Source organism: Mesoplodon densirostris, chromosome 3 (genome assembly GCF_025265405.1).
Source record: "Mesoplodon densirostris isolate mMesDen1 chromosome 3, mMesDen1 primary haplotype, whole genome shotgun sequence".
Taxonomy (NCBI): Eukaryota; Metazoa; Chordata; class Mammalia; order Artiodactyla; family Ziphiidae; genus Mesoplodon; species Mesoplodon densirostris.
Window position 1 is genome coordinate 45227005 of NC_082663.1, and position 13305 is coordinate 45240309.

The window sequence follows — 13305 nt, forward strand, 5'->3', positions numbered from 1 at the left end:
AATTACAGAAATAGTTGAGAGTTCCTTTCTACCTTATCTATTTATTTATCCAATTTTTTATTTGTATCAGTATTAACTCATGGATTCTTATTTTATTTATGGGTTATAATCTATTCCTATCATTTTATTTCTCAAATTGTCTCAGATTAGGCCATTGTCTCTGATGCTTTTTAAATGTAGTTAAACTGACCTTCAGTTTTTTTTCCCCCAGAAAACGCTGAGAGCCATGCTAGTATATACTCCTTGCCATAGTTTGGCAGAAAGAATCAAACTGCAGAGACTTCTCCGGCCAGTTGTAGACACCATCCTAGTCAAGTGTGCAGACGTCAATAGGTAAGGCCCTATAAATGAACTGCTTCAAACCAACCATCTTGTCCTGAAAGCCTAGCACAGAGCCTCACACCTAGTGAGTATTTGATACATACTTACTAAATGAGGCTTTGAATACTGTTTTCTAATGTGAGATTTGAAATTAACATGTAACATTTAAAGCTCTTAAGGCCTAGGAAGAACTAATGGCAAGTAAAAACCAGGCTAACAAACTGCATGGACCTCCACGTTATTGTATTGTGATTGATTCTCTTTTATTTTAAAGTAATATTCTTAAAACTGAAGTCCAGTTGATAAGAACAGCAGGTGATATATGAGATATCTCATTTTAGAGAATGAGTTACACAGGATAGGAACCAATAAAATCATTATACGTGCTTTGCATTATCAGGACCAAAAAAACAAAAACCCCATTCCATTATTTTCTTTGTGATGGAATTCTACTCTAACTGTGATAGTTTTGTCAAATAACAACAATTCCATATATCCCTGCAATATCCTTAAAAATCAGCAAGGAACAGGAACAGCCCTAACTGGAGGTAGAGAAACGAGTGTATGGAGATAGGGAAAATGAGCACAAGCTATGCTTTTATTAGACTGCTGGTTCTCTCTCTTTTATTTTTTCCCTTTCCATAAAATGGGAGGAAAAGACCACTTTTCATAAAATGAGCATAGCTACAGTAAACACTTTTTTGGCAGTTCTCACCTCTTCGTGTCCCAGCAGATCTCAGGTGGTAAGAAGCACTGACTCTCCCTTGGTTTGCCTCTGCCATTACCTCCTTTTGGAGCTCTTCTAGTCCAATTTTGTCTTCCTCCCTAAGTCACATGATGTAGTCTGTAGAGGATCTCAGAAATTAAGCACTTAACTTTGACTTGTTTCTCATCTCATAAAGTCTGTCTTTTGTCTCCATTGTTTCTCTACACAAGCCTACACATTGTAAGTATTAGAGGTTTTCTTGTTGCTTAGAGAGAATACTATAAATATCTGAAAAAAATTAACAAGTAATTTGCAAAATGCATAGAAAAATCATTTCATTTCTTAATATTATAATAGGGTTTTGTTTCCCTAAGAATTTCAATGCTTTTATGGCACTTGTTTTGTTGTCTGCTTTCTGAAATTCTAAAGTTAGGTTGTTTACCTGGTCACTTGAATGACTGAACATCATAAGAAATATGGTAAAGAGATTTTATGATATTTAGAAGTCATTCTGGCTATATAAAGAGAATATAAAGGTTTTGGATGGGAAGATTTTGTTTTTAATTCAAGAGGACTTAGTGAAAATTCAGAAATCAAAATGTCTGAGTCTTTTCTTTCTTATTTTAACAAGATATGATAATGAAAATAAGCCTTTTATCTGGTTTTGTATTTAATACTTGCTGTTTAAGAGCCAGTAGTGAAGATTCTGTGCTTAACACAGAAGATAAGGTAAAATTTATGAAATTAGACCTAATAATAAATATTATTACTTATAGTGACATCATTAATGCAGTCTTAGTGGTTGAGAAGCAAACACTCCTAAAAACATTTTTTCCCACCTTTTCACAAGGCATTACATTACTACTCTCCTTTTAATATGTATTTTATCCAAGATTCAAGTCTGATGTTGCTTCCTTTCATTTTTAGTCGCACAAGTCAGCTGTCTATATCAACGCTATTGGAATTGTGCAAAGGCCAAGCAGGAGAGTTGGCCGTTGGCAGAGAAATACTTAAAGCTGGTAATAACTTTTTACTTAAAATTAATATAGCATGTTTTATCATTTTCCTTAGACGGTCTAATCTCATAATCTCTAATAGGGCAGTTACAGGATTTTGAAATAATTTTGTAAATTGACTCAGCTAACATTAGAAATAGGAATTAATCTAAAAGGGAGATTCTTGAAATTAATATAATTCAGGTATTTTTGTTAACCTTAAACCATTTGATCATGTTTTGTTTTAGATTTTAATATCACTGTTTTTCAATTATTTTTACTTTCCTTTCTGTAGGATCCATTGGTATTGGTGGTGTTGATTATGTCTTAAATTGTATTCTTGGAAACCAAACTGAATCAAACAACTGGCAAGAACTCCTGGGCCGCCTTTGTCTCATAGATAGACTGCTGTTGGAATTTCCTGCTGAATTTTACCCTCATACTGTCAGTACTGATGTTTCACAAGCTGAGCCTGTTGAAGTCAGGTAATTTTTCTTCTGAAAATACATTTTTTTCCTCCTCTTACCTACCCCATCCCACCGCCCCCCGCCACACCCATCCAAGGACACATTTTAGATGAATGAAAGACTCAAATTACAGCACACATGTAGGTTACTGATACCTTAATATTTGATTGGCAAACACCTGAAGTCTAGGCTATTTAATTAAAAATTTATAGATCCTTTATACTGATTTTTTTTTATGTAAAAGTTGTGAATTAGTACCGTTTTCTTTATTTGTATATATTTTGCAGTAATTTTAATTTGTTTCATAATTGAATGTGTTTTTTCTTTCAGGTATAAGAAGCTGCTGTCCCTCTTAAACTTTGCTTTGAAGTCCATTGATAATTCCCACTCAATGGTTGGTAAACTCTCCCGAAGGATATATTTGAGTTCTGCAAGAATGGTTACTGCAGTACCCCATGTATTTTCAAAACTGTTAGAAATGCTGAATGTTTCCAGTTCTACTCATTTTACCAGGATGCGTCGTCGTTTGATGGCTATTGCAGATGAGGTAGAAATCGCTGAGGCCATCCAGCTGGGCGTAGAAGACACTTTGGATGGTCGACATGACAGCTTTTTGAAGGCATCAGTCCCTAACAGCTGTCCAGAAGCCACAGAGAACAGTTCCTTTGAGCGCACAGACCATTTAGAGAAAACTGGAAAACGACTGTGTGCTACAAAATTGAGTGCCAGTTCAGAGGACATTTCTGACCGACTGGCCAGCATTTCAGTAGGACTTCCTAGTTCAACAACAATGGAACAGCCAAAGCCAATGGTTCAAACAAAAGGCAGACCCCACAGTCAGTGTTTGAACTCCTCTCCTTTATCTCATCATTCCCAACTAGTGTTCCCAGCCTTGTCAAGCCCTTCTTCATCTGCCCCATCTGTACCACCTGGCACCGTAACAGATGTCTCTAAGCATAGACCTCAGGGGTTTGTTCCCTGCAAAATACCTTCTGCATCTCCTCAAACACAGCGCAAGTTTTCTCTACAGTTCCAGAGAAACTGTTCTGAAAACAAAGACTCAGATAAACTTTCCCCAATCTTTACTCAGTCAAGACCCCTGCCCTCCAGTAATATACACAGGCCAAAGCCATCTCGACCTACCCCAGGTAATACAAGTAAACAGGGAGATGCCTCAAAAAATAGCATGACACTTGATTTGAACGGTAGTTCCAAATGTGATGACAGCTTTGGCAGCAGCAGCAATAGCAGTAATGCTGTTATACCTAGTGACGAGACAGTGTTCACCCCAGTAGAGGAGAAATGCAGATTAGATGTCAATACAGAGCTCAACTCCAGTATTGAGGACCTTCTTGAAGCGTCTATGCCTTCAAGTGACACAACAGTAACCTTTAAGTCAGAAGTTGCTGTGCTGTCTCCTGAAAAGGATGAACATGATGATACCTACAAAGATGATATGAATCATAATCAAAAGTGCAAAGAAAAAATGGAAGCTGAAGAAGAAGAAGCTTTAGCGATTGCCATGGCAATGTCAGCATCTCAGGATGCCCTCCCCATAGTTCCTCAACTACAGGTTGAAAATGGAGAAGACATCATCGTTATTCAACAAGATGTAAGTATGGTCTTTAAGAGGTTAGAGAGTTTCCTCGGGCCGTGCTAAAATAAAACTAATTCAGAAATACAGCTTTTAACATGAGTTAACTGACAGAAGCAGATTTTTCACATAGAATTAATTATACAACAATTTTTTTAATCATTATTTGAACAGAAATACTCATTGCCTATTTCAGAGGCACTTCTGGTTGATTCTACAATGGTGATCACTTATGCATTTGACATTGGTCACCAACACTGTCCATTCAGAGGTCAAGTTTATAGGTGACTTGGGAAGCCAGACTGAACAAGAGTAATATTTTGCCAGGCTGATTTCACAAACTCTTACTCTTTTAACTTAACAGTAAAAGGATTGCTCTCATTTAATATGCAGACACCAGAGACTCTACCAGGACATACCAAAGCAAAACAACCTTATAGAGAAGACACTGAATGGCTGAAAGGTCAGCAGATAGGCCTTGGAGCATTTTCTTCTTGTTATCAGGCTCAAGATGTGGGAACTGGAACTTTAATGGCCGTTAAACAGGTAAATATCTACTGAGCATATAAATGATTAAAATTATAAAACTGAAAAATGAGCAAATAAAGGTTATATCCCCATATGTATATATTTTAGTTTTTAAAGCTTTCAGAAACCTAAATTTCTTTTTTTAAAATATTTATTTATTCTATTGATTTATTTATTTATTTTTGCTGCGTTGGTTCTTAGTTGCGGCACGCGGGATCTTCATTGCAGTACGTGGGCCTCTCTCTAGTTGTGGCTTGCAGGTTTTCTGTCTCTAGTTGCGGCACGCAGCCTCTCTCGTTGAGGCATGTGGGCTCAGTAGTTGTGGCGTGAGGGCTTAGTTGCCCTGCGGCACGCGGGATTTTAGTTCCCTGACCACGGATCAAACCCACGTCCCCTGCATTGGAAGGCAGATTCCTTATGACTGGACCACCAGGGAAGTCCTGAGAAACCTAAATTTTAAAGTAGATGTTGCCACAGCACCAAAAGTATCATGAGTTACGTTTGAAAGTTGAAGCATGATTTTTGTCATGGTTCATCAAGATGAAACATCAGGATGGGCCCTATAAAGGTTGCAGTTTTTGTTTGCACTTTTTTATATTTATTAGAGGTATGGTTTTATACTCCCTTCAGCAAAGTTACTGGTGCAATGTCATCTTGGGATTTCTGTGGTTTACTTTTTATAATGAGCGTGCTTATCAATATATGACAGTAGTTGGGAACTCCCTGGTGGTCCAGTGGTTAGGACTCAGCGCTCTCACTGCTGGGGCCCAGGTTCAATCCCTAGTCGGGGAACTAAGATCCCACAAGCCTCATGGCGAGGCCATAGTAAAGTTTTCATGTTTAAGTCATGTTAGTTCTTATGATTGGGCTTTTCTCATTTTTTTTAGTCTGTCTTCAGACAGTTTTGAAAGATTGGTTATGTCTCAGTCTTTTTTCATCTCCTGATACTTTACTGCTGCTTGTTAGATTCTTATTATTTAAAAGAGTTTGATTTGGTTTTTTTATCAAGTATCTACATTGCATCCATGAGCATAAGTGCCTTCTAATATTGATACATAAGTTAATTTGGGTTTGTCCATTTTAGATTGTTAGTGAAAATTATAAATAGAAACTCATCAGAATTCAAAACTTTGTAAACATGTTTACCGAAATAGGTGACGTATGTCAGAAATACATCTTCTGAGCAAGAAGAAGTAGTAGAAGCATTAAGGGAGGAGATAAGAATGATGAGCCATCTGAATCATCCAAACATCATTAGGATGTTGGGAGCCACATGTGAGAAGAGCAATTATAATCTCTTCATTGAATGGATGGCAGGTATGTTCATGTTTTAAATTACAAATAGTGATACATAGACTTAACTTTTGCTTGATATTAAATTTAGGAAAAACCATTTAATGAACACTTATTTTTATTAAATAGTTTAGATTCCTAAAAGTAAATTGCCTCAACATAGTAGTATGAACTGTGAATAGTTTGTCTTTCATTTAAATATAAATAAAATATTCATTACCTCTACCTTTTAAACTTTTTCAGTGTGTCTTTTAAAATGATTGTGTACCATTGTTTTATAGGAATAATTCTTTTAAACCTGCCATGGTAAGATCCATATTTGTCCAGTTGGCCATCATTAATAGGACAGATTTAGGAAATATTTTAACATAACAATATAAAAATAAAATTAGTTAAGATATAGCTTTAAAAACTAACAGGTAAACTAGCACTGAAGCGTGAAGTTGAACCTTGCCATCTACTTGAACAAATAGAGACTGAGTTTTATTTTGTATTATACCGTATATACAGTAAAATAAATGACTTGGGATGTAATGAATACATAAGCACTTGATTTAACTTCTTAGATTTTTTTGTGTTTGAAGAGTGTCATTTCTGTTTACAAATCAGTTCTTTAGTACATTCTCTGATGTTGGTTGTTACCTGGGTTGATGGTTGTATATAGGTTGACTATTATAAACAATTTTAGATGAGGCTTATTGAGTTTGTGACTTGTCCTAGGTCAGAGCTAGTAAATAGTAGGATATGAAGCCTAACTCTGGGTCTTCTGGCTCCTCCCATTCTTTTTACCTTCTGTTAAATAACATGTTACCACTGTTTACTTACGTCATTAAGAAAGAGATTTTGTATATCTTGGTCAAAAAGACAGAGAGGTGAATTGTACATAAGAGAAATAGTTCCATCCAAAATTGTTAACTTTTAAAGCTTTCTGAAACCTTGACCTTCCAGAAAACCAGTTCATGAGGGTTCCATGAAAATGTCTCCTAACTGATAGATTTTAAGATTACTGGAATGTGTTAGTTTTAAAACCAGTTTCACTTCTGAAGCAGATGATAAATTTAATATTTCAAATGTGAATGTGAGTTCATGCAGTGCAAGCTTATGTAACCAAAGTGTAATGAACAATTTTAATTTTGGCTTAAGTTTATGACAAATTATTATTATTACATGTTTAGGGGGATCTGTGGCTCATTTGCTCAGTAAATATGGAGCCTTCAAGGAATCAGTAGTCATTAACTATACTGAACAATTACTTCGTGGCCTTTCATATCTCCATGAAAACCAGATCATTCACAGAGATGTCAAAGGTAGGAATTCTTTTAATTATTATCTTCTTATTATCAATAAGCAGAAAACAAATGTAATTTTAAAACTCAGACCTTTGTTGATAGTTTCTAACTTGAAATCAACTATGGATTGTTTCTCCTGAGTAACTCAGATCACTAGAGTTATCAGAAGTGAAAGGAACTTGAAAATAACTGGGATATTGTAAACTCCTTTTAAGAAAAATCCTCTCAAATCTTTTGCAGTTTGGTTTATTAAAGAGCAACTTCGGGGAATTCCCTGGTGGTCTAGGTTAGGACTCTGCTTTCACTGCCGGGGTGCAGGTTCGATCCCTGGTCAGGGAACTAAGATCCTGCAAGCTGCGTGGCCAAAAAAAGAGAGCAACTTTGGTTTTCTGCCATGAATGCCTTTAGGATTTGATATAACACATTCGAGTAATTTTATAACATTAATTTTTTATTAAGCTATAATTATGAAATTACAGTATAAAGTCTGAATTGGTCTAGGTCAGTATGTTTCAACAGAGCTTTGTCTCAAAGTGTAAACTACACTAAAATTGGAACTTTGAGTAAAGATTTTGCTAAGAATCATTATAGTAAAGGTTTAACACTTACTATTTAAAGTTTTACGAAATCTCTGGTTTTGTTCCTTATGCCTTGATGCTTTGTCTGATTTTCCCTCTGAGGCTTTGGATTTTTTTTACACTGCAGAGACCTATGTGCCTTTACTAATGAAGTGATTTGAGAGGAAGAGTAGATTTCTCTGACACACAGTCTACTTTCTCTCTTTTGTCATTGTCCTATTTCATTAGTAGTATTTTACTGAGTTTTTAATCTGTTGTTTTTAACATATAAGGTCATTTGCTGTTTTTGTTGACAGGTGCCAATTTGCTAATTGACAGCACAGGTCAGAGACTGAGAATTGCTGATTTTGGAGCTGCAGCCAGGTTGGCATCAAAAGGAACTGGTGCAGGAGAGTTTCAGGGACAATTACTGGGGACAATTGCATTTATGGCACCTGAGGTGAGAAGCAGCTTTGAGTGGGATGAAAGAAAATATTTTGGAGTTCTGTGTGACAGCATTACACCAAATAATTTTGCAGTGTTATCCACTGTGTGCTTACTAATTAGAAGTCCACGGCCCTAAAGCTAAGGTCTTAATGATATCCTTGATTTCAGACCCTTAATCCCTGCCTTTCCATAGCCTTTAAGCAAATCTATTAAAACCTATTTCTAACAAAGGATTATTCGGTAATTTATAGTAGCTGTTTTCTAGTAAACCCAAGGTGCATAGTTGCTATTCTGAACTTGGCCTCTTCTGTTATGTTCAGAACTCTTCACGTTCATATGTAGTTGATAATTGGTTGTCCTCTTGCTCTGTAGTTTACTACGCGTACTGAGGCGGCTTTGAAATTCTATGATATGACTCTCCTTCAGAACCTCACAATTCTCCAAACTATTTTTGTCCCACATAGGAGATTGAGCATGTTTATGAAATAAATGAGACATCAGGTAGTCTGTGGAATTGTTCTTTGTACATTGTTTTGCTCTTTAGTAAAAAACCAGAATCCATAACTACAGAATGGCTTTCTCTTTTTCTAATGAGTCATATTTCCAAATTAACTCTCTGCTTTATTTTAGGTCCTAAGAGGTCAGCAGTATGGTAGGAGCTGTGATGTATGGAGTGTTGGCTGTGCTATTATAGAAATGGCTTGTGCTAAACCACCTTGGAATGCAGAAAAACACTCCAATCATCTTGCTTTGATATTTAAGGTAATCATGAGATAAAAATTACTTCTTTCTGCTAAAATTGGCAGAAGGCAAATTTTCATGGGTTCTCCTTCACTGTCAATCTAACGTGAAGGCGTATCTTCCTTGAAATAAATGTATGTGTATATATCTCCAGGAATTGATATGGTGTGGTGAACATTGGCAGCATGAACTGTCAGTTCTCATTATTCATGGCAGTCATGCTCTATCAAGTCACTGAGAACACTGAATTAGCAAATACTGAGTCATTGCTCCTGGGTGAAATATGTACATATATATATACACACACACACACACACACACACACACACACGCACACCAAACTTTTAAATTAAAATACTTGAAGCTCTTTATGTATTATACTGTCACAAATTTTTTAATCTGTTATTTCCTATATTTAAAAATTTCACATCTAAGTCAGAGGCCAAGGCTGTTCCACCTTTCTGACAACTTTCAAATCCATTCTCTCCATTTCCACCAGAGAATAATGTAATGTTTGAGATTTTTAGCATTTGAGTTGCACATGTGCTCATTTAAAAGCTTGGGCTTTGTAGTCATACAGACCTGGTCCCAAACCCTGGTTCCATCCTTTAACAGCCATGTGACTAGGAGAGTTACTTATTCTGTCTATCCTCTGTTTTCTTGTTTATAAAATGGGTGTAATAATAGCACCTCCTTGATGAATTATTTATATTACATTATATTATGAGGATAAACAGAATTACCTCTGGGCCTGAGTAAAGCACTTAAAACACACAGTCTGTGCAGAGTGGGTAGTATTAGTCCTCTGAGCTGATCCCCAGCACCTCTCCCCTGCCATAATCTCCTCCAGGTCTCCCCATGCTTATATAACTTCCTCAGTCACCTGAAAATAAAAAACCAGTGCAGTTGTGTTTCTGATACACTAAATTGACTGGCCAGGTTTAGTCTGACTTACTCTGAATAGCTCTCTGTGCTGAAAAAACAGAAAATGTGCAGTGAAGCAAAGAGGACAAACCATTCTGGAGAGTGAGTATGAGGAAAGCAGAATTGATTTGAGTGACTATTTCACCTGCCTCATCATTGTGATGCACTTAGCCTTGTTCATTTGAGACAATAAAGAGAACTGTAGCTCCATCTGATCAGCATGTATTTGGTCAAATTCATGAGTTTTTCCATAGACACCTTGTTAGCAAAAAGTCCACCCACTTTTAATTCCTCTATGTATAGGATGCATATATAGAGGTTATGAAATACATGCACGTGTACTTCTGTATCAGAAGCTCCGGTTGTGGAGAACTTTAACCCTAGTGTTTTCTCTTACAGATTGCCAGTGCAACTACTGCTCCATCAATCCCTTCACATTTGTCTCCTGGTTTACGAGATGTGGCTCTTCGCTGTTTAGAACTTCAACCTCAGGACAGACCTCCATCAAGAGAGCTACTGAAGCATCCAGTCTTCCGTACTACATGGTAGCCAGTTATACAAATAAACTGTAATGGAGACAGGATGCTCAACAAGAGAAAAAACTTTTGTGGGGAACCACATTGATAATCTGCTGGCCTTCATGCCACTGAGCAGCTATGAACAAGATCAGTGGGGAACCCTTACCTAAGTATGTGATTGACAAATCATGATTTGTACCTAAGCTTAGTATGCAAAAGTCCACAATTTGTGCAGAAACTGTAAACTGTGCCTTTCAAAGAACTGGCCCTAGGTAAACAGGAAAGCAATGAAGTTTGCATGATTAATTAACAGAAGCATAATTTTTTGGAGCACTTTTTCAGCAATATTAGCAGCTGAGGGGCTCAGGATCTGTTTTAATGTTTCAGTTATTCTTCCATTTCATATTGTGATCACAAGCAGGGGGTTCGGCAGTTCCTTTTTTTTTTTTCAGTCACTGGCTATAAAAATCAGTGTCTGCCTCTTTTAGGTCAGAATATGCTATAAGTAGCAGTAAATAAATATATTTTTAAAAGTTGATAACTTCTTTATGACCCACAATTGACCTTTATCTTTTTAAATGCCTGGGCAATTGTGGTTCATTGTGCATTTTACTGTTGGCCCATTCATTTCGTTTTTGGAAATTATGGTTCTATATTTTCATTTCACCTTCATTTATGTTTAATATTCAGGGAAAGGTGATCTTTTCAAACCAGAAAAAAAAAAAAAGAACTAGATGTGAACCAGAGTTTATTAAATATCTTGCTATTGCAAGAGTTTTTTAAAATACAGATTTAATTTTGTTTGTTTTTAAAATTGGAATATGATAAAATACTACCTTCACTGAGTCAGTCACTGCTCTTCTTATGCAGGTTAAATATAAATTAAGTGAAAATCAACTGTTCTCTGTGATGCAACTCACAACCAAGATCAAGATGACCTTGAAATGTATTTGAATTTTTTTAATGTATCAGTTTCTTTTGTAGGAAACTTCACACCATTTAAGTCTTACTCTGTATGTAATTATCCATCATGCATCATCACCACTGATAACAACGTTAACTGCTGTTTTCCTTCTGCCATGCATTATCTCTTTACAGTAGGCCTGGCTGATACATAGACAGATAGATAGATAAAGAAAAATTAACTTACTCAACTACAAACAAGTGTTTCTAAACAATAAATTTGCTTTGAACTTGGAAAATGTGTTCAGAAAGATAAGTGAAATTGAATTTCATTTACACACTAATTCCTTGGATTTTGCCAGTTATCTAATGGTTTTTGTCTAAACTGAATTCAGATGCATGGAATCCTGAAGGAAAATGGCAGCTCTTTTACCCTTTTTTCTGTGAGTCTTTTAAATTAAGTACTGATTAAGTATTTAATACAGCTTTTTGAGATGTTAAGTTTTAACTCTTCAGAAGCCAGTTGAATTGTTGCAGAGTTAAATAAAATTGGTTATTCTCAAAGACTCAGGATAAGCTAAATAAGCTATATTGAGTACATTTTAAATGTACAACACAAATTGGAAGTAAAATAAGTTACAAGATAAGTTTACAGGGATATATTGCATATAATTTTTAAAAGGCAGTTTTTTTTATATGAATGTGTTTCTTAGTGAAATTTTACATTCCTTTGGTTGGAAGATGATTGGCAATATTTGAAGAGTTAAACATAGTACAGAAATGTGAAGTTTGGTAGCTCTAAATGTGTTGTATTTTCTTTCTTTCTTTTTTTTTTTTTTTTGACTACTTAGAATTTTCACAGTTCTAATAAGATTGTTTCCAAGTCTCTCATGTGCAAGCTTTAAAGGATGCACTCTTGCCATTTTATGTACTGGAAGATCATTGGTCAGATTAATACTGTGTCTGACAGAGATGTAAACTGTATAAACTGAGGAACCTCAGCTAATCAGTATTACTTTGTAGATCACCATGCCCACCACATTTCAAACTCAGACTGCCTCTAGATGTCAAAAATCCATTGTTTGAGTTTGTTTGCAGTTCCCTCAGCTTGCTGGTAATTGTGGTGTTTTGTTTTTTGTTTTGTTTTCAATGCAAATGTGATGTAATATTCTTATTTTCTTTGGATCAAAGCTGGACTGAAAATTGTAATGTGTAATTATTTTTGTGTTCTTAATGTTATTTGGTACTCGAGTTGTAAATAACGTCTACTGCTGTTTATTCCAGTTTCTACTACCTCAGGTGTCCTATAGATTTTTCTTCTACCAAAGTTCACTTTCACAATGAAATTATATTTGCTGTATGACTATGATTCCTAAGACTTCCAGGGCTTAAGGGCTAACTTCTATTAGCACCTTACTGTGTAAGCAAATGTTACAAAAAAAATCTCTGGGTTAAGATAATTTGGCTTAAATGTATCCTTTGTTATTTTAAATATATCAAGATATTTTAATTAAAATTTTTACCCCATTGAACCACTTTTATAGTATTTGTACCTATTTTGGTGTTTTGTCTTTATAGTAAATAAAAGTTTTTGAACAAAGGTTGTTACTTTTATTTATTTTGAAATAATTTCATACTGACAAAAAAGTCCTAAGAACACCATAAAGTGCTCCCATATATACCATTCACCCAAAAGCCCCATTCAGATTTTGCCAGCAGCCCAGTTATATCCTTTATAGCAAAAGGATCCAAACCAAGATCACCTTTGCTCTTGGCTATGTTTCTTGAGTCCCGTTCAACCCAGAACCATTCCTTATGCCTTCTTTGACCTTCACGACCTTAATTTACTGTTTTATAGAAGTCCCTCAATTTGCATTTGGTGATTCCTCATGATTCAATTCAGAGTATGCATTTGTGACAGGAACATCTCAGAGATGATGGTGCAGGCAGTGTTCTTTTCAGTGTCTCGTATGTGGAGGTATACAAGGTCAGTTTGTCCCACTGCTGGTGATATAAACTGAT

The 13305-nt window shown here is 35.7% G+C and overlaps 1 protein-coding gene across 2 annotated transcripts in view; it reads left to right on the forward strand.

The window, feature by feature from the left end:
• The window catches only part of MAP3K1 (mitogen-activated protein kinase kinase kinase 1), a 78327-nt gene extending 65528 nt beyond the window's left edge, over positions 1–12799 (forward strand). For both annotated transcript variants that reach the window (XM_060092901.1, XM_060092902.1), the window contains 10 exons: positions 212–333; positions 1955–2046; positions 2318–2507; positions 2820–4101; positions 4477–4629; positions 5766–5928; positions 7080–7211; positions 8068–8210; positions 8828–8959; positions 10262–12799. In XM_060092901.1, coding sequence (XP_059948884.1) covers positions 212–333; positions 1955–2046; positions 2318–2507; positions 2820–4101; positions 4477–4629; positions 5766–5928; positions 7080–7211; positions 8068–8210; positions 8828–8959; positions 10262–10411 — 2559 coding nt within the window. In that variant the 3' untranslated portion in view covers positions 10412–12799. The remainder of the gene's footprint in view (positions 1–211; positions 334–1954; positions 2047–2317; positions 2508–2819; positions 4102–4476; positions 4630–5765; positions 5929–7079; positions 7212–8067; positions 8211–8827; positions 8960–10261) is intronic.
• Positions 12800–13305: the final 506 nt, after the last annotated feature.